Genomic DNA, 26,678 nt, shown 5'->3' with positions numbered 1-26,678 from the left:
TAAAAGCTTCCTTCGATCCATATCTATTCAAACTAAATATATATATATATAATCACTGTTATTAAGGGCATTAACAAAAGAAGTAATTATGTTATAAAATGAACTTGATCAAACGAATTCATGATATAAAGAGAACCAAAACAACAAATACCAACAACAAAAATAAAACATCAAACAACAGAAAAGAAAATAAAACAAAGTAGAGTTGAGTATCTTTATTTGTCTCTTTGTCAAGAACTCAGAGTCCTGGCCCTAAATGCTAACTTACATATGGCATGCAACACTATTTTTATAAATCTCGTGTGAAACTTTTTATAGGAATTTTGTGATTGGATTCTCAATACTTGGTTAAGAATCTGGTGATCAGACTTGACATAATTTGTATGTAACTTTTCATTTATCAGGTTTTTTTTTTTTTTTTTTCAATAATTGGTTTGTAACTTTTCATTTATCAGATTTTTTTTGCCAAGTTCTACAACTAACTTGTAGGTTCTTCATTGACTTTGATGGAGACTAAACATACAAAACTGACTAATAAAGGGAAAAAAACTAAAAATATGAAACTGAAACCATCATTTGCCTACACCAAGACAATTGCAAAATACATCCATGAGAACACCAAAACAATTAACAAACAATAGCAATTCCAATTTGAAAAAAAAAAAACAAAACAAAACAAAAAACAACCACTATAGACTTAAGCTTTTAGAAAATAAAATGAGCCAGATGCATAGGCAGCAACAACAGAGAACCAATTAGAACATGCTCCATCAGAGCCAAGGGAAGGAAGAGAACAAAGCACGACTATAAGCGAAGCTAAAGTAGAATCTGAAACTCAACCCCACCTTAGCCGATCAGGGAAAGTTAAGAGGGCAGGGGATCCTATCTTTTGAAATTTATATCAAATCCAATTCATGACAAATATTAGAGATCATGAGGTGTTAGTCATGACAAAAAAAGACTTGATAAAAGTTAGATGGAGTCCTCAAATAGAGATCAGGTGTCGATCATTTGTCAAGTATCTCCTTAAAAAAATTCAGAAATGTTGGAATTTGAAAACTCCAAATTCTAATATCAATTTGAACCTAAAAATCAAAACCCTAACCTTTTTTTTTTTTTGTGAGTGCACAGGTCTATTATTGAAAATTTCTCAAGCCCAAAACAACAAAATCAAACAAAGCTAGTAAATTCACGATAAGCAAAACAAAATCATAGAAAAAAATCTCGGATTCGAAATTTACCAGACAAGTAGCAGATGAGGGCGAGCAGGATATAGATGAGGGTGAGGAAGACAAGGATGAGGGAGCTAGGCAAGGAGCAAGTAGGGCGAGAAGCAAACAAGACATGCGACGGCTCTGTCTCGCAAGATGAGCGATGATTCTCTCTTTCTCACAGGAGGGTCTTACGAGTCCGGTGAAATTTAGGGATTTTGGCTAAGAACTCCCAACTAAGGAGATAATCCAAGCAAGTCGTATGTAATCTCATTATGCCTAATCCTTGTGCATACCAAATATGGAACTACACTAGTAATTAGTTTAATCTAATCCAGTCCCATTTAAGAAAGTGAAACAAACACACCCTAACTTTTTTCACGTAACCGTTCCTAAGGTACTCTTTGATAAATTTGGAAATAAGATCCGAATCCTGTGTGTAGGTTTTTAATTTACAATTTTAATTTAATATATTTAATCTATATGCCGTGTCACCACATAATTTAAAGGACCATAACTGTATTTAGATTAAAGTGAAGGGCATTACAACAATTTTCTCAAATAGGAACTACGTGAGAAAAGTACAGCTCAATCCAAAAGAGTTGTGCGACTTTTGACAGCAAAACAAGATCTCGAAGCAGTTCTCGGAAAAAAAGAAAAAAAGAAGAAAGAAAAAACCAGGTATGTCGATGTCGATGTCGATGCCAGGATTTTCATTGAAGCAGTTTCTTGTTTTAGATCTTTTAGACAGATAGCATCTTCTGCATTTCGTTCCAATAAATAATCAATTTTCCCTTACTGGTTCTCTCCGATTTCATTCCAGGACTTTTCATTTTTGAATTAGAGGTAACTTTTCTCACTTAGTTTCACGTTACACCCCATATCCTGTGTTTGTTTGCTGAGAAAATTTTTGAAAAGTAAGAGTCTTAAACTTGAATTTCTTGTTGCATGAGGTCTTAGCTTTGATTTCATTTTCTCATTTTACAACTTAATTGAAGGTAATTTTTCACTTCTGGGAAATTAAAGTGAAAACAAGAAGTTTAGTTGAGTGATGTGTTGCATGTGGTTTCTGGGTTCGGATGAGCAAAATCCTTGTGTCAACGTAGCTTAAACTTCAAGCGAGTTACTATTTCGATTTACTATATTTTCCACCAACAATATAGTGTAATAGTTGGATTTACCTCTTTCATTTTGCCCTATGAAAATATAATAATTTTGGGTAGATTTTAGCTTTCATCGTCTCTCTAATTTGTTTAAAACCTTGCATGTTGCAGGAGATTGGTCAACTTTGTACTTTCAAGAACTCTGCAAAGATTACTACTTATTTTGCAATGAGCTCTGGTTGAAACGGTTGCAATTTGATTCTGTGACCGGATTATGTTGCGGCTGCTTTCGTAGCGGAGGCAGTCTCTCTTTCTTACCAGATTTATCGTAGCTGAAAAGTGTGCTTCTTGCCTGAAACAATTTAATGGAACAAAGTTTAGGTCAAGAGTCCGTTCCTGGTTTTGGATCATTTGACAAGTCTAAGGTTTTAGATGTAAGGCCTTTGAGGCGTCTTGTTCCGTTGTTCCCGTCAGCTTCTAATAATTCTTCATTTTCAACTCCACAAGGTGCTGCTCCTTTTGTTTGTGTTTCTCCTGCTGGCCCTTTCCCACCTGAGGTTGCCCCGTTTTTTCCGTTCTTCATTTCTCCGGAGTCGCAAAGGCCACTAGAACAAAATCTGCAAACACCAATATCAAATGCAGTCCCAATTAATTCATATAGGACGCCTCCATCCACAGAAGCTAATGGAGATACTAGGACAGCAAGAAGGCTTAATCGAAGTCGTGGTCAGCCACAATCCCAAAGTGGGAATGCAGAGGAAGATGGTTTGGATGGAGACAATACAAGGAAGGTGGGGAGGCCAAGGAGTAAGTTCGGGTCTCAGAAGAGGACAAGGGCTGGCCAGGACATTAATGTTGCTTTGCCTGATGTTGACATTGATGCAATAATTGATAATGTTCTTACAACATTTACCAATACATTCCAACAAACTGATAGTGACAGGGAATCGGTTGGATATGCACTCACGTCTTATGACTTGGTGCGAAGAAGGATTACACAAGTTGAAGAGATGAAGGAAAGAATACCAGGAGCCCCAAGAACAGGACGCCCTGATCTAAGGACAGGAACACTCTTCATGAATAAGGGAATTAGGACAAATGCCAAGAGGAGGATTGGTGCAGTGCCCGGTGTTGAAGTTGGGGATATCTACTTTTTCCGAATGGAATTGTGCTTGATTGGGTTACATGCTCCAACGATGGGTGGCATTGATTACCTGGGAGTCAAGAACAGTACAGAGGAAGAGCCCTTAGCATTGAGCATCGTTTCTTCTGGAGGATATGAGGATTCTGTGGAGGATTCGAATGTGTTGATATACAGTGGCCAAGGTGGTAATGCTAGCAATGATTTCAGGAGAGGTAAGGAACTGAAGGATCAGAAGCTTGAAAGGGGTAATCTCGCTTTGGAGAAAAGCTTGCACCGGGGTAATGATGTCAGAGTAATTCGAGGTTTAAAGGATGTATCTAATCCAACTGGGAAGGTATATGTCTATGATGGTCTATATAAAATTCACGAATCATGGGTGGACAAAGGGAACAGTGGTTGCAATGTATTTAAGTATAAATTGGTAAGGTTACCTGGTCAGCCTGAAGCATTTACCATTTGGAAATCAATTGAACAGTGGAAAGAAGAAACTACTACTACGAGAGTTGGACTTATATTGCCTGACCTTACTTCAGGAGCTGAAAATTTACCTGTTTCTCTGGTAAATGATGTTGATGGCGAGAAAGGCCCTGCACACTTCACATATATTTCTAGCCTGCAGTATTCTAAACTGGTGAATCTTACAGAACCTGCTGATGGATGTCTCTGTATTGGTGGGTGTCTCCCTGGTAACTCCAATTGCTCATGCATTAAGAAAAATGGAGATTTTCTCCCGTATACTGCAAGTGGGCTTCTTGTGAACCAAAAATCCTTACTTCATGAATGTGGTCCATCCTGTCAGTGCCCTCCAAATTGTCGGAATCGAGTGTCTCAAAGTGGCCTGAAAGTTCGTCTGGAGGTGTTTAAAACTAAGGATAAAGGTTGGGGTCTGCGGTCACTGGATCCCATCCGCGCTGGTTCTTTCTTATGTGAATATGCAGGACAAGTTCTTAATATTTCTGGGGTAGAAGAAATGGGGAGTGATTATGAAGACGATTACATTTTTGATGCTACTCGTACCTGTCAGCCACTCGGAGTTTTGCCTGGTGATTCTAAGGAGACTTCAAAGGCCCCATTTCCTCTAATTATAAGTGGCAATACTGCTGGAAATGTTGCTCGTTTTATGAATCATAGCTGTTCTCCAAATATACTTTGGCAGCCAGTTTTACGAGAAACTAAAAATGAGGCTGACCTCCATATTGCGTTTTATGCGGTTGGACACATTCCTCCTATGACGGAGTTGACATATGATTATGGGGTGGTCCCTCAAGAGAAAGCATACCATAGGAAGAAAGTGTGCCTTTGCGGGTCAATAAAGTGCAGAAGCTTCTTTTACTAATGGGTGTATCAGATGAGGATGAACTTTGATGAATTATGCATCTAGAAGAAGGTTAGAGGCTTTCAGTTTCCTGACTGAGTTTATTTCTTACTATGATACGTTTTCTGTTTGTCTTGTTTTTTGTTTCATCATATAAATGCTTCTTAAATTAACCGGACTTTAAAGAATGATTAAATCTTGAACAAAGCATGTATGATAATGAAAAAGTTTATGTTTGGTAATTAGTAGCTATTTTACGGTTCATGTGTTATCAATATGAAACATGTGATATGTTATCATGAAATATGTTGATTTTGCGTGAATATCTCGCCTGTTTGAAGTAAAATATGTGGAAGGGACATTCTCTTCATAAAATGTTGGTTCAGAAAATGTGTAAAGAATTCTGTTGTGCATGTTGTGTGTTTGTTGAATCAATTTTTGTCTCAAATTCCAAAGGAAGAGTTTGTCATAAACGCCAGTCAAGCTTTTGGCATTCCCTTGGGTCCTGTTTATCCCATGATCCGTCTCTATTGTATATCTACATACATGCCACTTTCAGGGCAGCAATCCTTATTGTTATTGTTAAATCCTGTATTTTAATAGTTCAATGCCATAGTCACCCATGCATCAAATTTTCATTGAGCTGTTTTCACTTAGTTCACATCGCATGGTGAGAAGTGAGAATATCAAAAACCAGACGCAGAAAAGTAACACTAGGTACAGCCCATGTGGGATTGATTTATTTGTGATAACAAGTTTTAGAGACAATGGGTTTGAGTGGAACTAACTAATGAGTGAAGGTATCCAGCCTTATGATTAGTGAAATGCCATTTGGATCATTAATCATGTCCATAAATATGAACGGTGTATCATAATTTAATGTTAGCATGATTACTGAATTTTTCCTTAAACTTAAGCTAAGTCATGAATGCCTTCTCAATTAACTCTCGACTACTTTTTGTGAGGATCTTGTATCAAATTATGTGGGCCTTGTGAACTTATATAATGTAACTCTGTTGCTCTATTTCTGTACTGATCCTTTTCAGTCTCCAAATATTTATACGTGACTTCATATTTTTTCTATTTAAGTGAAGTTCTTACCCTTTCATATTGCCCTGTCCCTTGTGCAGGTTTGTATTACTTGGCGGAAAGAAGAGGGTGATGCAGTATGTGTGTCCCGTTTTCTGTTTTCTTTATCTTGGAAGGCATCTGGCTTCACAGGTATTGAGGAACATCATACTTCCCCCTTGTGACTTTAGTTAATTGGCACATGCGAGATCCGTTCTCAGCATTGTCAATGTACTATTAATGTATGAAGTTGTAACATTAAAATCCTAGGAGATTTCCTGTGGAAAAGTAGGTTTCTTTGTTGTTTATTAACGACTTGCTTTGTGGAATGGGAGGACCTAAACCCTATGTGCATTTGCACAGGGTTATAAGTGCATTTTCTCTAGGGCATGCACTGGCTTCCATCTGTGCGTGTGGGTTTGTGTTTTCCTTGAGGCCCCAGGCTTGTTGGAAAAAATGGTTTTTGAGTGTTGTAGACCGGAGACTGGGGACTGTTTTGAAGTTATTTTATTGTACAAAATCATATTGTCCATTAGTCCATCTTTGAGAGTGCATAATTTAGGTTCGTAGTTGTGGTTTGTAGAGCTTCTTCTGGAGGAGGTAGTGACTTGTACCCTAGGAGGCTGGTACTTACTAGTTAGGCATTTGTCCAACTTGGTCTGCCTTAGGCGGCTGGTTTCGTACACTCCGGTGCGTTTTAATGTTAGTGGACTGATAGAATGATTTTTGTGTTTTGCTTGGCCTTAAATCTCTCTCTAGTTATACGGTATGCCCCCAGTTTCAGTAAGTTTCGCTGATTGGGGGAAACTAGAGTAGCAGATATTTTGTATGAGTTACTTTCCTTGGAAATGATGCATCTACATGTTGCATTCTCATTTATCAAACGAAGGTTATGCCTCGCCAAATTCCAATGGGAGAGCAACGTATTGAAAGTCCCAAAACCCGACGTCTTCTTTCGGGTGCTTCTCTCATAGGAGCCGTTAGTTTATTTGCACTACGAATGGAGAATAATTGACATGACACTAGTATACTTGCGTGTCAATAAGGTGAAGAAAAAATATTAGGACTCTCTCCTAATTTCTCTTCCCTTCCCTCCTCTTATATTTGAATGGTTACACTTAAGTCATGTTAATATCTTATATTGATTTTTTAATAGAGATAAAATGATAAAAAGTAAAGTGGGAGAGGAGGGGAGAGAAGGAGAAGGGAAAATAAGGGGAGAGAATTCGAGTGCTTGTTTCATTGGTTTGGGACAACACCATACTGTGGTGGTCGTCCAACTAATGGCTATGAAAGTTGTCCTTACATTGAATCGAATGGGTCCCTTAAATTCGACAAAAAGGAGAAAAGAATGGATCCCCTAAAACCAAATTTCAAAAGAACGTGACACCTCTTATCATATAGTGAACGAACAACCCCTGAAAAAGGGTGCTTCACGAGATAAACTCTCCGATCCGATCCGATCAGGTTAGTTTGTTACGTAAAAAAGCAAACTAAAGATGAAAAGGACAAAAAGATAGTGTCCTTTTCTTTTCTTTTTTTTAACAAACGATAATATACATGTTAAGGAATGAGCTTAATCTTATAATGGGTAGCAATAATGTGATTCAAATTCGAACAAACAATACTACCTACACCAATGGAGTGAGTTCAAATTCGCTTTTGATAAAAAATAAATTTAAAATTCTTCACTTACAAGTAAAAAAGAATGGTACTAAATGGTAGTACTAAGCGGCAAGCAAACACTGATTTTATTTATTTTGGTTGGAAAGGACTAGAGACAAATTAATTGTTTCCCAAATCCATAAACGATGAGGATGAGGGGGAATGTTCCATCTACGGCAGGTGCCTGCGCGCCTACCTTCATACGTCAGGCGGATGAATGTTTGTTGGGGAAGTTAGGTGGGGCAGCAGATTTTTCTATGTATGTGTTGGAAACACGAGTCGATACATTATCAATATTTATTTGACTTGCACTTCTACATGCCTTTCACACTATGACAGAAAAAATGAATTATGTCCAACATATTAACTTCATGAGTATAATATCAATATATGAATCACATTACTATAGCAATAGTGTAATAAGTATTAAAAATAAATTGTCTGTTGAAAGAATACATTTTTCAATGCTATTTTCAGAGTAACATTGGATATATTATTTGGGAGCATTTTTGCGCACCGACATTATTATGGTGTATGTTCATCTTACATCTAATCATTTGTCATGTGTTATTCACCTAACTCTAGTTAACTTTTACATTAAATGTTACTTTTTTAATTTTGAAAAAATTAACAAAAATTAATTAAAAAGACACTTGATAGATGATTAGATGCATAGTGAATACACACCAAAATTTAGAATGATAAACAAAAATGCATCCATATTATTTTCTCTCGGGTGGGACCGTGCCAGTGAGACACACAAGATTTCGAACAAGACTTGACTGCTGAATTTTCAGCAGCCACTCCTCCTTACACTCAACACGTGTTCAAGTTTTGATTTTTTTAAAGGAAAAACTAATAAAAAGGGTTTAAAAACTTTGAGTTTTAATGATAAAGATAAAATAAAGGGTAAAGTGAATAGTACCAAAATTGATTTTTTAGTGTAAAAATATAATTTTTCATTAAAGTGTACAATCCCGTGAGCTTTTCGTTAAAATTCCTGTTTTTTAATCAAAACTTGGACACTCTGGATTGGATATAAGCAGAGTGGCTGCTCTTTGGTTTTGGTCTTGCTTGTAATCCACTTCCACTCCCACTTCCGCTTCCGCACATGGGCAGGGCAGCCACTGAGCCTGGCTAGCTTCATTGCTTGCTTGCTTTTGCTTGATGGCCTCTGCTTACGTGAAAGCAAGGCAAACCCCCTGATACTCCTCTCTCTCTCTCTCTCTCTCTCTCTCTCTCTCTCTCTCTATATATATATATATGTATAGCACCAGATAAGAAAACACAGACCAAGTCACCGAGTGAACACACTCTTCTTGGCACTTTTCTGCATGCCTCTTGGAAATATCGATTTTATAAACCAATCTTTCTTACTTTGATTGGAGCTCGGAGTCTTGGAGACCAACAGCAAGAGAAAAAGCGACAAGAGATTATTCAGGTAATTTGTTTGCAGAGTTTTTGAAATGAAATCCACCATCCTTGTGGGTATTCTGTTGGGTTTTTTAATTTTAATTTAAACAAAAATATATTTATATATAGACTAGTTTGAGTTGAATAAATCAATGGTTGTTGGAAGAAATTGTCCTTGATCAGTTCAGTTGGTCAACACAGCATTGCTGTTGCTTAATTCCTGTTAATTGTATTAGTTTGATTGGGCTTCTGTGTATAGTATAGCTGCATTGCCTTAATTATATCTAATTACCTGAAAGCGAGCGCAGTGGCGTTCTAGGATTCATGTACCCGACCCCACTTAGTGGGATAAGGCTTTATTGTTGTTGTAAACGTGAAACGCCATTTTGCACTTTCTGATTCTTGTTTCTTTCTGTTTAATTAATTGATCAGATGTAACTGAATTCTCTCGGTTATCGATACTTTATTAGGCTCTAGTCGGTATTTGGTGTGGAAAGTGAGCAATGGACTCTTGCAAATCCCCTCACATTGTTCTTCTGCTATATCTCTTGCTTTGCTTCTTCTGTCATTGTTTTGCCATTGGAGTTGATACGGACCAGACAGCAAATCTGCTTGTCGATGCTTCTCAAGCATCCGCACGCCCAATATCTGACACGCTGTTTGGAATTTTCTTTGAGGTTCCATTGCTCATCTTTGGTTTCAGTTCCAACAATTTTAATTTAAAAATTGTGCAGAATTATCAGATTTCTAAAAATTGTTCACTGCAGGAGATTAATCACGCTGGTGCTGGCGGGGTGTGGGCTGAGCTTGTAAGCAACAGAGGTTACTTCCAAATTCTCTGAATTCCAGCTAAATATAAAAGTGAATTATAGCAAATATAGGAAACTGTTCGCTCGTCAAACTGTCTAGCAACATAGATGCTTATTATTCTGTTGCTAGGTTGTAAATGTAGACCATGATTAGGTTATTGCGGCATGAATGTGTGGTTCAAAATCAGTCTGGTGACGTGAGCATCTTTTTGACTAGCAAGAGAGCATTGCCAAATTATATAGTCAGCTTCTTAGAAAGGATCCCCTCCTTGCAAGATGTCTCACAGCATTTGAACAGTCAAGCTCTGAGATATCTAGCGAAGACGAGGTCCAGTCTGAAAATACAAGATTTTATGTGTCTGTCAGCTCACACTTCAATGTGCAATTAGAGATGGACTAGACTGTCCTTCACGGAAGTCAATTTTCTTGTGTGAGTGTGGTTGGGGCACAATCGAGAATTTTTCTCCTTTTTTGTATGACACTGATTTCCATCTTTATCTATTTCACTGTCTGCATTGAATACGTACTACCAGATCCCTCTTTTTTTCAACCCTTCAATTTTTCACCATGTTGTCAGTTTTAAGTTTGTCGAAGTTTATGAATGGCTTTGAACTATTCAGTATGATGTTACAAGTTTTTCGTTAGAATTATATCAAATGCAGAGTGTACTGTAGCTAAATATCAAATACTACATGTGCTATACCGGTTCGTTATGTTAACAGGCTGTTTTAAAGCTGGGTTTCTCAATAACTTTTTCCCACAGGTTTTGAAGCTGGGGGACCTAACACTCCTTCTAACATTGATCCTTGGGCTATAATTGGGAATGAGTCCTCTTTGATTGTGTCAACAGACCGTTCATCATGCTTTGACCGCAATAAGGTTGCACTCCGAATGGAGGTGCTATGTGACAGCGAAGGCGCCAATAGCTGCCCTGCTGGGGGTGTTGGAATTTATAACCCTGGGTTCTGGGGCATGGTATGAACTTTTACACCTTGTCTGAATGGGTTCAGTTTTCCATATTTCTTTTTCCTTCCTTCCTATGCGTTGCAGTTCTCCCATTTAAAAGTTGTGAAAGTTTTCCCCTCCGTCCATTTGAGTGGGATTTTTTTTGTTTTGCACACTAAAGTTATTTGCTGTAATGCCTAACTTTTGCAACCTACACACACACGTATGGAAATGTTGTCGTGGCAGACTGGCTGGCAACATAAGCTGTGAACATGACCATACATCAAGTCGATTTTTGCCAGAATTTGTGGTCCATGTTCATCGTTTAGCAACATGGCCATTTTTATGGCAAGATAACTTTACTCCACACACAAGAATAATAACAGCCCCACAGACCCATATTTATATATTTTCTGCATTTGTTCCTCCTGGCTCTTTGGTACGGTCCTTTTATTTATGATTTTTTGTTCAGAATATAGAAAAGGGGAAGACCTACAGTGTTGCGCTTTATGTTCGTTCATCTGGATCAATCAATGTATCCCTATCACTGACGGGCTTAGATGGGTTGCAGAAACTTGCTGCTGCTAACATTATGTGCGCATCCTCTGTTCTGTTGATATTTTGCAATCAAACGTTCCTTACTAAAACAATTTTATTCTGAAGTCAAGATTTAACTTTTGTATTTTCATTCCATATGCAGCGCTTCTGGTTCAGAAGTTTCAAACTGGACAAAATTCCAGATTCAAATGGAAGCCCAAGGAACAAATCCTAATTCAAGACTGCAATTGACAACAAATAGTAAAGGGGTGATATGGTTTGATCAAGTGTCAGCCATTCCCTTGGATACACATAAGGTACCTTTTTTCTCCCCAAATTCATGCATGCTTGTGGCTTGAGATTGTGTCATCTCACTATTTAGATGTGTTTAATCACCTGATCCTTGTTTTTCGAGGTTAGTACAATTATGTGTGTACACACACACACACACACAACACACACACATATATTCTTAGGAATTGATTTTTGCACACTGCTTATTTTTAAGCCATTGGATTGAACAAGGGGAGAATATAGGACCCAAATTAAGAGGTGGATTCTGGTCGGGATTATGGGAAAATACATGAAGTTGTAGCCAAGACAAATGAAAATGAAATTTCTTGAGGCAATTGGCGAAAAAAATCCACATCAAATAAGTCATGAAAAGCTAATCTTGAGTCCACAGTTCACCTCTTTATTTGTTGTCTGGTGGCTTGGAAGTCATGGAAAAAGTTGTGTGAGGAAGGAAATGTTAGTTAGGTGCGCCAGGTATCTGTGGTACTTTACTTGCAGAGAAAAAGAAATCCATTCTCTCTTGAGGTACTTTTAGTAATAAAATTATGTTCTTATAACTAAAGTAAGAAGCAGAATATTCTGGATTCTGGAATGTTATAAAAACATTTTATTAACAATCAAACTTAGATTTTACATTTTTCATTTTTTCGGAAATTTGGTCATGTAATCTGGTGTTGCTCAAAGTTTATGCGCATGTATATTGATTTGCCAACTTTCGACATGCTTACTTGTAAAGAACTTATTGATATTCTGATACATGCATTACTTATGTGTTGTTACTCATTAAGAATCAATTGATTTGGCTCAGGGACATGGATTTCGGAAGGACCTTGTCCAAATGTTGGCTGATTTAAAACCTCGGTTTTTCAGATTTCCAGGTAAATCAGGAATTACAACTTAATACTTGACTGCTGCTAAACTTGAGCTTTTCATATATAATTCTCCCTTGAAATATATGGAAGCTGAAATATGCAAGCTGTGGTGAGGCCATCTTGCCCTCACAGTTTTTAAAAAGAAACTTTTGTATGTGTACTTATTTTGTGTTTCTATGTGGTTAATATTCCTAATTTTAGTTGATAAACAATTCATAATTTATAGTCTTGATATATGATTTAGTAGTGAATTTTCAAGGTTGGAAAGGATTAACAATCTGACAGAAATATATCGTTGATGAAGAAATAAACATGATGTATTTATTAGCTTATTACTTGGAAATTAGTTACAATCATACTAAAAGGATGTATTTTCTATGAATAGCATGAAGTGAATGTCTATGCTATGGCAGGCGAATAGATGAACTTAACTATGTACATTGAATGTGTACATATGTATCTTTGTGTGTGTGTGTGTGTGTGTGTGTGATCGAAAAGTTACTATGCAACACTTCTCAAATTTAAAAACTTGTACTTATCAAATAGATTATTTTAAATGCTGATGTTTCTGTATGTATTTGGACATGAAATTTGTTTTCCTTATTCCGGAACCTTTGTGCTTGCTGTCCTGACCTCTTGGACAAAAAAAAAAAAATCTAGGGACACTTTTAAATTCCAATCAGTTCTAAAATCCTTGATTTTTAGGTTAATAGATAATTATGTAAGCCTTATATGTCCACTGTTTCCTCAGAATTCAACCTAATACACTTAGGTTTCATTTTTGTGTTTGGTTAGGTGGCTGTTTCGTTGAAGGTGAATGGTTACGAAATGCATTTCGTTGGAAAGAAACAATTGGACCCTGGGAAGAGAGACCTGGACACTTTGGTGATGTTTGGATGTACTGGACTGATGATGGACTTGGTTATTTTGAGTTTCTCCAAGTAGGTATCTTGTTGTTGTTGAGGAGTGATCGGGGCTCCCAGTATAATGCTGGTACTGTATGTAAACCATTATTAAAAAAACTTTTGTTTCTGCAGCTATCAGAGGACCTTGGCGCATTGCCAATATGGGTGTTCAATAATGGTACACTTTTTCTCAACGCTTTGCCTGTACTTTTTATAATCATGTTTTTACGTTAATTTATATATGTCATTGTTAACTTTCTCAATTTGTAGGAATCAGTCACAATGATCAAGTTGCTACTTCCAATGTCTTACCATTTGTACAGGTATGCCTGATAGCTGACCATTTCTCCGTAGATAATGGGTACCTGGCTTACTGTTACTAAAATTGATGTATCACTGAAGCAAATACATGCCGATGACACTAGTTTTTCAAAAAAATATGCTTAACCCGTGAAATCTATGACTTAGCTTTGTGTGCTTTGGTGTACAACACAAAAGATTTACCAAATATGGGTGTCAAGTGACTTCAGTGTTCTCAAAGCAAAACTTCATTATTGTCATTCCACTTAAAATGTAGCGTCTCTTTTGTAGCCAAGTTGGGTTGCTTTGGTGAGGGTAGGGCAGAGCTTCCAGCGGCAAATTGCCACTCTAGGAATACATCAAACATTGTGACAAACTGCAGTATGGTGCATTGGTCACTACTAGGAATCTCTGCATTAGGCTCTAACTTCTCAAACATAAAATAAATGGTTTTGGTGTCGATATCAAATTTATTGGATAACTTTTTTATTCAATTCTTAATCTTGTTATTATGCACGGTAGCTGATAAATCTCAAATTGATTGATTAACTTTCACATTTCTTGTTTATAGGAAGCTCTTGATGGTATTGAATTTGCTAGAGGCAGTCCTAATTCTACATGGGGTTCTCTTCGTGCTAAAATGGGACACCCAGAACCTTTTGACTTGAGATATGTTGCTATTGGGAATGAGGATTGTCAAAAAACGAACTACCTAGGTTTGTATATTTCGTAGTTCATGTTTCTTATTTAGAATATATACCTGATGTGGAATTTTGCTCTCGCAACACACGTTAACACCTGCTTGCATGTTACTGAGCCAATCATTTTTAACCCGTTGGAAACAGGAAGAGGGACCTTGGATTTTCAATATTGTGATTCGATGTATCTAACATTCTTCTTTTTAAAATTTATTTTAACTCTCACCAAGACTTATGCTTTCCCTCTTTCTCTTGACCAGGAAATTACCTTAAGTTCTATAGTGCTATAAGAAAAGCCTATCCTGACATCAAGATGATTTCAAACTGTGACGGTTCTTCTCAAAAGTTGGATCATCCAGCTGATATGTATGATTTTCATGTAAGTATCATAACACCGCTACTTGTATTCCACTTGACAATAATCATCTTTACCATACAACGTATGGGGCCATTGAAGATTTGGCAACATGGATGACATTTGCCGATAGTACTCTTACCCTCTGTTTTTTGTTTAGATCTATACATCTTCCAGCGACTTGTTTTCTATGGCTAATCATTTTGATCACACATCACGTGATGGTCCCAAGGTAGTTCACAAGCCCTTGTATGATTTAACCTGCTCAAGTTCCTACCTATTTTTCTTTCTTAGCTTTCAATATGATCCAGGCTTTTGTGAGCGAGTATGCCGTGACTGGAAAAGATGCCGGAACAGGAAGTCTTCTAGCAGCATTAGCTGAAGCCGGATTTCTTATTGGACTGGAGAAAAACAGGTGTGTTGTACATCTACGCATAATTTTATATTCTACTACTTTATAATACGATATATTTGCAAATACAGTATTTCTTCTCAAAGAAGTTAATTTCGTTCCTGCATTTCTGCATGTCACAACCATGTAGTGTGTTACAACATCTGTGTGTGTAAGACCAGCTGCACATCATGTTTATTGTCAATCGAAGAGTTCTGTTATTCCCAATCCCATAGAAATATTACTAGACTAAAGATGGCCTGTGCTTGAAGGTGGTCCAGGAATCTGATAAAGAAAGATGGTATTCATTAAATAGTTCCTCTCAGCGGCATGGATTATTAAGTAAAGTTAAAGTTGGAGGTCTCCCAATATACTTGTAGCATACGAATGCTTTGGCAATTAGAAATTCTAATGTTTTTTCGTTGTTCAGATTAGAAATTCGAGTGTTTAAACAAGAGTTCATCAGGATATTGGGGAGCTTTTATTATTTTAATGGATTGTAGGGATGAAGGGATCCAGATAATATCCATTTGTTACGGGTTGTCCTTGATATTAACTCTAGCAGTAAATTGCATAACGAACTACTAAAATATGTAGAAATCACAGTTTGTCATCATAATTTCACCTAATGCTACAGGCAAAGAGATAGGGGTGAGGATTGGAGTTTAGGAAGTACCAAAAAGTGAACGCTTTTGTTACCTTGGATCTATCTTGCAAAAGAACGGAGAATTGGATGGAGATCTCAACCATAGAATACAAGCTGGATGGATGAAGTGCAACGGGTGTGCTGTGCAACCATCGTATGCCAATAAAGCTTAAGGGAAAATTTTATAGGACTGGCAATAAGGCCATCAATGCTTTATGGCATAGAATGTTGGGCGGTCAAGCATCAACATGGGCAAAAAATGAGTGTAGTGGAGATGAGAATGCTTCGTTGGATGTGTGGGCAGACAAGATATGACAGGATTAAGAATGAGGATATACGAGGTAAAGTAGGGGTGGCCGCAATTGAAGATAAGATGAGAGAAAATCAGTTAAGGTGGTTTGGACAAGTGAACTGAAAACCTACAGGTGCTCCAGTTAGAAAATGGGAATTCGAGTTAGAGCCTCGGGGCAAAAGGGGTATTGGAAGACCTAGGAACAGTTGGAAAGAGACTTTAAGAAAAGAAATGGAGTACTTGGAGCTAACAGAAAATTTGGCTCTCTGGGATTCATACAGCCAACCCCATTTAGCGGGATAGGCTTTGTTGTTGTTGTTGTTGTGGTTTTTCAATACAGTGCCCTACCCTAAGTGTTTTCTTATGTACATGGATCCGGGGTTGTCACCTTTACATCTAATTTTAGCAAAAATATTTCTATAACTGTTAAAATGGGCAGCTACTGAGTACTTTTTTTGTCTACGAATGCAGTGATGTTGTTGAGATGGCAAGTTATGCACCGCTCTTTGTCAATACCCATGACAGACGGTATACTTCTCTGCTCGTTCCTTTTGTCTAATTTCAATTTTATATATTAAGGTGGTTTTCAATGCTGTTTTCAAAAGAGGATCGATGCTGTCTACTTATTACTAAATTGAAACTTGTCCATCATCAAGGTGGAATCCGGATGCAATTGTCTTTGACTCTGCACAGCTTTACGGGACTCCTAGCTACTGGGTGCAAACTCTTTTCAACGTATCTAGCGGAGCAACTATTTACAACACAACACTCCAAACAAATTCTTCTACTTCACTTCTTGCATCTGCAATTTCGTGGAAAAACTCAGAAAACGAGAATACTTACCTAAGAATAAAGGTATTTTTTTTTTTATGCTTAGTTGAGATCAGGTCATCCAACCGTTTCTTTTTTCTATGAACAACTTATAACATGTCAATACCCTTAAAAGTGTTTATAGCCATCTAATACGTAGTTGGACGGCCTAGAATGGAAACAAGCTCATTTATCACATTGTTCTTAAACAACCCTCAATATTCTTCATTTTCTGCTCAATTTTGGAATTCCATACGTATCTTGTCTGAAGCAACTACATGTTTAAACTGTAGCTATAATAGTAATCTTTAAAAAATTATCTGAGTATGTCGAACAGTCCTCCAAGGAAAAGAAAATAAATAATGAAAAATCATATTGCTCGGGGCACGTCAGTAATCCATCAACTTTTTCTTAGAGATGTTATATTTCTATAGTACAGTTGTGTCTTCACTGCAAATACATAAACATTTCTTGGAGAAGTGTCAATAGAGTGAATGATCATTTACGCAGTCATCCATTGTTTCTGTTTCGGCTTCTTTTTATCACCGAGTTGAAAAACGGTTTCTACCAATATGGTGCATATCGTATTCTGTGACGTTTCATTAATTTGTGATGATTATTGCCTTGTGCAGGTTGTGAACTTGGGAACCAACACAGTGAATCTGAAGGTTTCTGTGAACGGTTTGGAGCCAAATTCTATTAGTCCATCTGGATCAACAAAAACAGTGCTGACATCGAACAACGTGATGGATGAGAATTCCTTCAATGAACCAAAGAAGGTAACTGAATCAACTTTGTATCGTTAATATTTTCCTTCGTATCCTAAACGGTTAAATTCGTGGGAACCAGTGTTGCCTGCATATTAGGATCAGAAATCAAGAAAGATGACAGTTCTGTGGGCAATGTAACTGAATGCAGGTGATACCGAAACAGAGCTTGCTGGAGTCGGCTGGTGAGGAAATGGAAGTTGTAATCTCTCCGCAGTCTTTCACCTCAATTGATTTGTTACTGGAATCAAGCCTTAACGTCGGCACGGATGGAGCGGCTTCTCTCTTGTTTCTTCTATGTAAAAGTTAGGGATGAACATTGCATCGTGTCAATTAAGTCAAGTAAAATAATCCAGTTGCCAGTCCCAGTGTAATCATAGGCAATAATCCAGTGTAATTATATGAAATAACCTCCCTAAAACAGCGTTTCTCAGTTGCGGCGGGCACGTATATTTATTTGTAAATGTTCTGCGCAGTTTGAATTGACAAAACCGGTTTCTGTAATTCATTGTTCGAACCCTTAAATAACCTAATCATACCTTACAATAAACTTCCCTTTCAACATTGAAAAAAGAAAGTGAACTGACATGCTCCGTCGAACAGTATTCAACTTCACAAAATAAGCTACAAAGTCTCGTCACTGGAAACTCCGGCGGTAACAAACTAGGGAAGAACATGGGAACGAAATATGAGAGGGTAGGTACAGCATAATCCACTACTCCAACACTGCAAAAGTAAAAGCCATCGTTAGTCTAAAATTTCTTCATTTATTTTCGAGAAATCGATACAGAGATACTTAAATGGATTATAGGCAAGGGTTCCAAGTATATGGGGTAAAGCATACAACATTTGAGTACTAGGACTCAGACTTACCACAAAAAGCAAGGGTCCCTGTTTAAACTTGTCATGAAATGAAAATGCCACTGGTTTTGGATTGTCTCCGGGACCTCTAATAAACCCACTGAATTCACATCATGGTAAATCGTTAGTAACACAAGGATTGATATCCCGTTTTTCAGCAAAATTAATTCAATGAACGTGGATAGACAGAAAAAATTCATCATTCAGCCAATGTTTTAGAGAAAGAAAAAAAGTATGGTAACTACAATACAAACAATAAGAATAATCAACTCACATCAATGATGCAGATATTAGAGGGGTCCTCCTAACATCGTAAATGGCAATAAGACCCCAGTATAAGTCACCGCCATCTTTAAAAGATATAGCCAGTCGCTCTCCTGAAGCATCCCAAGCTATCTTCTCAATGCCTTGACTGAAGGAGATAACAACAAATCAGAACTGTTTTGGACAAACATTACAATGTGCAAGGGTTAATAAATTGAGAATATCTACCCCGATGTTTATTGCAATGCAACTATAATGTGAAATAATAAACCGTAAAGCTTTTCTGAAATTATTAGTTTGAGGACTGTTTAGTCCAATCAAATATTCAATCCTCATAAAGAACGTTTAATCTCTTGTCCAAACTGAAACAGAATGTCCAGGCAGGAACATAATACGAAGGAAAGAAGAGCGGAAGGATGACCTTAAATCTATTCATTTACATATCAGGCAATATGAATAGCATAACCACGTCTACTTTGGTAACTACTTCTTTTCTTTCCTTCTCATTTTTTTTTTACTTTTTCGTTTGTTTTCAGACGGCAATAGTAGCAAATGCATTGTCTTTGGGTACAGGAGTACATGGCAGCACACAGCACCGTGATCGCATGGTGAGGGATGGTAAACATGATGGGTGAATGACAAAGTAAGATTTAATGCAGTAAGCATTATAAGCACTCCGAAACAGAAATGTTGAAAACCTGACTTCACCTCTGACTACCTAATTAAGGCAGCTGGCCCTCTTACTAGACATTTCAGGAATTAAGAAAATTAATGGGTACCATAAAATATTTAAAAAATGAAAAAAAATAAAAAATAAAAAGTCTCAAATTAACTCGATTACAACATCCAGCTTATCAAGAAATAATGCGAATAAAATTGTCTTTTCCAATCAACTCATGAAGACAGCCCATTAAATTATATGTTGTTGATCAAACACTCATAAAGCAATCCAAATAGTGAAAAATAAACAATAAAAATGAATTAATGTATACCTATTTGTTAAGGACATCATCTCTGGTAGTTCAACAGGTAATAAGTGCGCATCTGCAAAATTCAAACATCACTTTACCAGTGAGATTCAGAAATAAAATGCAAGCATCACTTCAACAGGTAATAAGAACAGGTAATAAGTGCGCATGTCAAAAACTGTTATTTGTCATGACACCGTTGACATTTGTTTCAAAATCGAATTTCACAAGTTCTTTTTCCTCATGACAACCATCATATTACCAATCTGTTAAAAGGAACACAGTCTACATGAAAATGCTTCTTTAAAAAAATAAGTCAATATTAGCTCCCAAGGTTACACTGCTCCCACTAAGCAAGGAAATGTATTCAGAGAATTTTTATTCTTTTGAAATAAAGAAATCCTCGTATTGAGGGATATCACGGTGCAGATTGGGCAGGTTCTCCAACAAAGAGAAAATCACGAGCCTACACACTAAAGTGGCATCAGAAAAGGTTTTGACTCGTTTATCCCACTGAAAAGTATTTTGTTGACAACTTCACTAGGCATATCACAAGATTCATTCTACTTGCACCAAGCTGAGAGTCAGGTTCTATGCTCAAACTCCAGGAGTGTTGTTAAAGTAGGAAATTATAACTAAATTGCTTGATTTACGCTCCTGATTTCTTAAGTTAAAAGTCATTGTAATTGCTTGTTAGCTTAATTTATGGGTTGAAATTCTACAGCAGATTTTCAGAGAGATTTGATCCTATATTTTTTTAATAGCTTGTGAATTCCATTCATTGCAATACAATAAATAGATTGTTCTCCCTTTCTGAAGTTTTCCTTTTCAACAGAGAATCTGAGATCATAAAGACAAATGCAATTTTCAATCTATGGATGTCTTAATAACACTAGACAATACCCAAGTACTACCTCAAGTAATATAGATATCAGTTTAAGATTAAAAGCTTCCTCCAAAGCACTAAACTATTGTTGCTAAGCTTTTTTCTCAAATTTCATATTCTATATCCACAGTTTTGCTTTCTTTCCGAGATTTCTCAAACTATTTTCCACTAGAAAGAGGAGAACCTTAATTATTATTCAAAACATCTTATATGTTAACTTATTATTCAAAATATCTTATATGCCTGTTGTTAGGTTTCCAACAATGTTTTCATGTCGATAAGTTGAAAAAAAAAAAAAAAATAGACAATAAATAGGGATAAAAAGGCAATAGATGTTCAATGCACTCAAACATAACTTTCATCTAAGCTCACATACCAAGTGATGGAGGCTTTGAAGCAAAGTGAATTGAACCCATGGTTGAAGATTTAGAGAAAGCGAGAAGTATCATACGACCATCAGGATCCCATGATGCTCCCTAGTATAACAAGACACAATGTACAAGTATAAATAAAAAAATTAAACCTTCAGCCAATAAAGTACTTTCGGTTATGGAAATGTGCCATTAAATGCAATTCAAGAGTAAGTAATTAGTCATACGGACGAGAGAGAGAGAGAGGTGCAAAAGGTGGGGGTAGCCTAAACTTAAAAAATCTTGCAAGGAATTTGAACTGAACACTATAGAATTTCTATGCAGCACAAAATGGACAAAAAATAAAATAAAATAAAATAAAACAGGAAAAAAGAAAAGAAAATACAGAATAATGGCCCATAGGCTGCGACCTCAATCATCAAAATGTTTTTATAGCAGTATGTAAGGGTCATCAATTTAGAAAATAGAAAATCAAGACAAAAAATTGTGTGCAACAACAAATTAGTTAGATGTCAATTTTGTTTACCTTGACGAAGCCACTAGTTGAAGACCATGGTTCAGATGTCCATGTGTTTGTCTCCCAAAGATAAAATGTTCCATCACTGAAAAAAATAGAATGATCACCTTGTTCATCCAAAACTGCCCATTTTCAACTAAGATTAAGAAATATAAAAGTGCAACTGGTCAAATGATGAAAGTACAATTTTGCCGAAAAAAAGTAATCCCCAGTTGGCGACCACTTCAGCATTGAAATGCCACCCAGTCCTCGTCTAATAGGTGTCCCAAGCCCTGAGAAACCAGTTAAGGAAATGAAATCATGAGTTTCAAAATAAGAGTGTACTTTTTCTGCTTCAAGAAATAAAACCATCTTATCACTAATCAGAAAAATTTTTAAATTTAAAATAATAGATCCTGGCTAGAGTGGTTTGGGGGCAGAGAAAGATCCATAAATATTCACTCAGTAATGCGACCATAAGCCGCTTTTAGAAGGCACTTCCTATAATGTTTTGTAAAAGCGCCAAAAACACAGCATAAGCACAAGAAAAAGAACCTAGGCAATATACCAAATAATTCATTCCTTTTTTAAAAGAAAAGCAAATGCCAGCTTTTAAAAGCAGTATCAAATGAAGTCTTTGCCTTTTGTTGTTTTTGCCCAATCTTCTGAGTATCTACCAAATCATTCATTGAAAAGGATTCATTAGTAGTTTACTAACCAGTCTTCCTTTTGTCAGTTCTCCATCAGTATATGCAACTTTTTTATGATTAAGTCGCAAATACTTGAGGTTTAAGTTGAGTAAAAGTAAACCAGATCAAGTTATTTTGACAGAAAAACGAAATCAATAAATTAGCTACAATCTGTCCCTTTACAGCATGGATGTTTTAACATGAGTGTGTGTGTGTGTTTGTGTTGTCAAGAAAGAGACAATTTAAAGCTAACAAACAAGAAAAAACTACAAAGAGTGTGTTGTCAAGAAGACGACAACAACAAAGCCTAATCCCAACATTCAATGAAGCATTCTCATCTTCACTACACTCATTTTTTGCATGTGTTGATGCTTGACCGCCCAACATTCCTGCCATAAAGCACTGATGGCCTTATTTCCATCCTATAAAATTTTCCCTTCAGCTTTAGTGGCATACAATGGTCGCACAACACACTCGATGCACTCTTCCACTCATCCATCCAGCTTGAATTCTGTTGTCAAGAAGACCACTACAGAAAAACAAAAAGAAAAGCCAGCAAAGAAACAACGGAACAAAAAGACTCTCCCAGGGCAGAACAAAAACAGATAGCTGAGAAAGATCAACCCCCGAACTCATTGGATAGACAGCCCATAGCATGGACCAAAACTGAACTTTTTCTTAAAGCTCCTTACCCAACTTATTTTCATATCACTGAACAGCTTATGCCAAGGTAACGTCAAAGGGAAAGGATGGAAAGTATAAACAACCAATTCCATATTCTTCTTACATATTAGCACACCAATTGGGGACAAAATAGAATTTGGCCTTCTTCTTTGGACCATGTCACAAGTATTCACCTTATTGTGAGCCACAAGCCAAGACAGAATATTAACCCTAGAAAGAGCTCTAGATTTCCTGATCAAACCATAGCCATGAAACGAGGTGCTGAGCCTGAATTACAAAATTCGGAGAAATAAGACGTGCTGGGAATCTAGTGAATCAATCCTTGAGAGTGAATGGCAACATTTTCAGGAACATCCAATACAGAAGATGACTCTTCCACCCAAGCCTCATTCAAGTTTCTCCTCAAACCAAAAGTCCAGTTCCTCAAACTACTAGAATAGTCGACGATACTAGAAATGTCTTTATTAGGAAACCTGGGCATATTTTCAAGCCTGAGAAACAGAACATTCAGAACATTTCCCCAACCACACGTCTTCCCAAAACTTATTTCTTCCTCCGTTTCCTGAAACAAACTGGGAGCAGCATAAGAAAGGAGCATGCCTGTGGGAAATATCTTTCCATGGGTTATGACTAGAGCCATGTACCATAATCGCACCACTTTAACATGAATCCTTTATTGAAGTTTCAATACAATGAAAGAATAAAGATGGTGGAAGGGTCGAAGGAGTATCTATCACTTATCACTAATAATTCTAGAATGGTTGTTGTAATGTAGTAACTAACGTGCTAAAGATGATTAATGAAACATTAAATAACACAGAAAACACAACAATTTCATGTAATAGCCATCAAAGTCATTCAGAAAACTTGAGAACACTTTTGACAGTGAGCATCCAAAAGAGAACACATAGAATGTTAGTAGCAATCAAAGTGGGTGATATATGATGAATACCTTGAGAAACATCCCATATGGTAAATGATGAGCTCTCATAAGAACCAGATGCCAAATATGTAAGTACACATCAAGGAAATCTCATATAGCACGACTGAACAAAGTAAGTGTGAAATTAATCTGAAAATAAAGGCTCTTTTCCTGCTTGAGAATATCCCTATGTATAAAATGAAAATTGATGCCACAACATAATACTGTAGAAAAAGTAATTTTGTTTTTTTGTGGAAAACGGCAATACAATGCAAAAGGAAAACAAAAATATAAAGTTTTGTCAAAACATTTGATAAAGTTTGCAGATATGGATGACAGTGATAAATTGCAGGAAAGCCTCCATATTCATGTAATGTAGTGTAGAGTCTCCAAAGTTTAACCACAATTGAAAATCAGTATAGAGATTGTTTGGATATCTTCCATCAGGACTCCATGACAACGCACTAATCTGTTCCTCGTTTTGAGTTCGAAGAAAATCCACCAAAGTATATCGAATTCCAGAACCTCTGGAGAGAGTGCCCAGGAAGGAAGAAGACCCAGATCTGATAGATGCTGCACTTCCCGGGAAAGAAGCAGCCCAAATGCAAATTCCACCTCTGAAATCAAAGACATGCAACGAGAGAAATTCAGTCTTACAACTTACAGCCTGTCTAAATATATAAAATGTAAATATTGATCTTGAGCAGCAAAATTGAGGTACTTGCTTGCATGCTACAGCAAGTTGTCTCCCACCGTTTGGCCTCCACTCAAGTACTTTGACCTCTCTCTGGGATTCATTGGCCAAAATGCATGGCTCCTTCCCTTCTGTTAAAGTATAAATTGCATTGGCAAGCCAACAAAATTACCAGACAAAAAACTTAAATAATTGAAAGCAGTAAATAGTTAAGCATCTAACCTAAATCCTCGAAATCACGAATTATAACTTGATTGGGGCCAGATATAAGCGCTACGACATGTTTATGTTGGTGCCAGCTCACACCTTGAAGATCAACTTCTGGTAATAAATTTACCTGCAAGTTAAGTAAGGTTGTTTAAGAAGCCTTTTATCACTTCCCCAATTACAAGTCTTTTTTAAATTGCTTCACAAATGTTGTCTCTCATATTATGATTATTGCTATCCAAGTCATACTAGCAAGCTGTTAAGCAAGTACAGCTAATCAAGGGTTAAAGTCAAGTCTTTGGCCCATCCTACAAGCCTTCTAATGTACCGATAACACAATGTATTCGTAGTTGTGGCCCCAACTCTACGAATTTATGATACGGTTAAGGCAAGGAATTTCAACATTTACTTATCAGGTGTCTGGATAATTAGGGTCAACTTATAATTCAATGGTCACATCAACATTCAATGAATTTTTACGAGGACATATCTTAACACCAACGGACACCTGGACAGTGGCACTAAATGAAATCCCAATTTAAAGAATACTGGATACCACACTTGGATTATTTGCAAGTCTTGCCCAATAATTCTCATGCTCAAGATGATACGTGCAGTGTTATTTAGACAACCCCTAACTCGATTCCCACAGTAATCACTCAGCCCAAAGGAACATACACTAATTCAACAACCATTCATGCAATGTAGCTGCAATTCTGTTATATCATTGAAAAAACAGTTTAAAATTAATTGGGTAATTAGTAAATGTAGAAAGAAAATGTATCATACATGATTAGGGCGGAAGAGAGGAGTGAGGTTAATAATCCCCTGCAAATTTTTTAGAAATCCCTTTGTTGGAGATGCGGTTACAACCTGCTCGGCATCATAGTCGGGACTCGGGGGCTGCACCAGCTGATCCGATTGAAACGGAAGTGGGCTGAATACCATTCCCTGCACACCGAGAAACTCCAATGTCACATCAACGGCCAATGTATACGACCCACCCAACATAAATTAAATAGATACATATATATATATAGAGAGAGAGAGAGAGAGAATTTGTAGGTTTACTAACAAGAATCTTTCCATAAGTGTCCTTGGCTACATCGTCCGAGAGGCTCTCAGCAGTGACTGCAGATAGTTATGCAGCAATATCAGTATGTTTGTGTGTGTGTGTGCGTGCGTGTGTAGAGAGAGAGATGGTACTGACTGAGGTCGCGATTGATTTCACAAATGGTGACAGAACCGGGATGAGGAAAGGAAGGCATTCGTGGTCCTCTTGGAGGAGATGAGCAGTAGAGTAGGGTTTTGCCCTCTTTCGATTCCTCTGAAATGCTTAACCCCTAAATTGCAATGGCCACTATCTTTTTCTGCCCTCCCGCTCAATCCACCTTTGGTTTTGATTCCAATTTACACTAAGGCCATCTTCAACCGAAATCAGGTCAAATGGCTCGTTCTAACCCTTCATCTGTTTAATAATATTATAATGAACAATACATGACAATATTTGCCTCTAACTCCAACCGAGTGCCAAAGGGTCCAACCAAGAGCCAAAGGATCATAGGGCTCGTTTTAGCCCTTGTCATAAAAAACCGTCTCTAACTGAGGATCAAAAAGTCATAGAACCAAACATAATTTATTATTTAAATTTAATGTTGTTTCATGTTACTTAATTTAATTTAATATTGTATAATGGCTTAGGAATTTATAGGAAAAAAAAATATAAAACAAATTTTGTAAAATAGAAGTCATAGGAAAAAAATAAAATTTAAAAAAAATATGAAACACATATAAGTTATAGGAGAATAAAAATAAAACTGTTAAAAAAAAAATTGTTATTAGCATTCCAAAAATCTCATTCTACACTCTAAAATTTCTATATTTGAAAAAAAAATACACTTTTGAGAAGTGTATAATGAGATTTTTAGAGTAGCAATAATACTTCCCAAAAAAAAATTCAAAAATAATAGCTAGTTGACGTCAGCTAGCGTTGCATTTGAAAATTTGGCCTAGCATTCTTGTCGGATATAACCGACAGGAATATACATATTTCTGTCGGTTATATCCGACAAGAATGCTCACATTTTTTGTCAGCC

The 26,678-nt window shown here is 36.8% G+C and overlaps 3 protein-coding genes across 5 annotated transcripts; 2 read left to right on the top strand and 1 right to left on the bottom strand.

Annotated features, from left to right (window-relative positions):
* The first annotated feature begins 1,741 nt into the window (after positions 1-1,741).
* On the top strand, positions 1,742-6,376 carry LOC103966211 (histone-lysine N-methyltransferase, H3 lysine-9 specific SUVH1). 2 transcript variants are annotated; one of them, XM_048573301.1, is made up of 4 exons: positions 1,803-1,892; positions 2,035-2,057; positions 2,486-4,845; positions 5,904-6,376. In XM_048573301.1, the coding sequence occupies exon 3, from the start codon at positions 2,680-2,682 to the stop codon at positions 4,792-4,794; it is 2,115 nt and encodes a 704-aa protein (XP_048429258.1). In that variant the 5' UTR covers positions 1,803-1,892; positions 2,035-2,057; positions 2,486-2,679; the 3' UTR covers positions 4,795-4,845; positions 5,904-6,376. The 2 variants fall into 2 exon arrangements, with proteins under 2 accessions (XP_009377642.2, XP_048429258.1); XM_009379367.3 differs by lacking the exon at positions 2,035-2,057 and having other exon boundaries at positions 1,742-1,892.
* Positions 6,377-8,558: 2,182 nt separating this feature from the next.
* Positions 8,559-17,973, top strand: LOC103966209 (alpha-L-arabinofuranosidase 1). 2 transcript variants are annotated; one of them, XM_009379364.3, is made up of 18 exons: positions 8,559-8,947; positions 9,390-9,596; positions 9,687-9,741; positions 10,492-10,703; positions 11,146-11,267; positions 11,374-11,527; positions 12,313-12,382; positions 13,172-13,317; positions 13,414-13,459; positions 13,552-13,604; positions 14,153-14,297; positions 14,540-14,658; positions 14,795-14,866; positions 14,946-15,049; positions 16,435-16,491; positions 16,620-16,818; positions 17,406-17,552; positions 17,692-17,973. In XM_009379364.3, the coding sequence occupies exons 2-18, from the start codon at positions 9,423-9,425 to the stop codon at positions 17,848-17,850; spliced, it is 2,034 nt and encodes a 677-aa protein (XP_009377639.2). In that variant the 5' UTR covers positions 8,559-8,947; positions 9,390-9,422; the 3' UTR covers positions 17,851-17,973. The 2 variants fall into 2 exon arrangements, with proteins under 2 accessions (XP_009377639.2, XP_018507646.2); XM_018652130.2 differs by having other exon boundaries at positions 9,352-9,596.
* A 1-nt stretch (position 17,974) lies between these two features.
* Positions 17,975-25,996, bottom strand: LOC103966210 (aladin). Its single transcript, XM_009379365.3, has 14 exons — positions 25,793-25,996; positions 25,658-25,713; positions 25,372-25,533; positions 24,598-24,712; positions 24,407-24,506; positions 24,119-24,298; positions 23,712-23,770; positions 21,592-21,679; positions 21,417-21,492; positions 20,896-20,995; positions 19,658-19,709; positions 18,676-18,813; positions 18,414-18,501; positions 17,975-18,266 (listed from the first exon to the last, which is right to left on the bottom strand). Exons 1-14 carry the CDS (start codon positions 25,848-25,850, stop codon positions 18,204-18,206), a joined length of 1,335 nt encoding a protein of 444 aa, XP_009377640.2. The 5' UTR covers positions 25,851-25,996; the 3' UTR covers positions 17,975-18,203.
* Between the last annotated feature and the right edge of the window lie 682 nt (positions 25,997-26,678).

This window comes from the organism of the source record quoted next, unplaced genomic scaffold (assembly GCF_019419815.1).
Source record: "Pyrus x bretschneideri cultivar Hongxiangsu unplaced genomic scaffold, Pyrus_bretschneideri_v1 Contig66, whole genome shotgun sequence".
Classification (NCBI taxonomy): Eukaryota; Viridiplantae; Streptophyta; class Magnoliopsida; order Rosales; family Rosaceae; genus Pyrus; species Pyrus x bretschneideri.
This window is presented reverse-complemented; position numbering and strand designations above follow the sequence as displayed.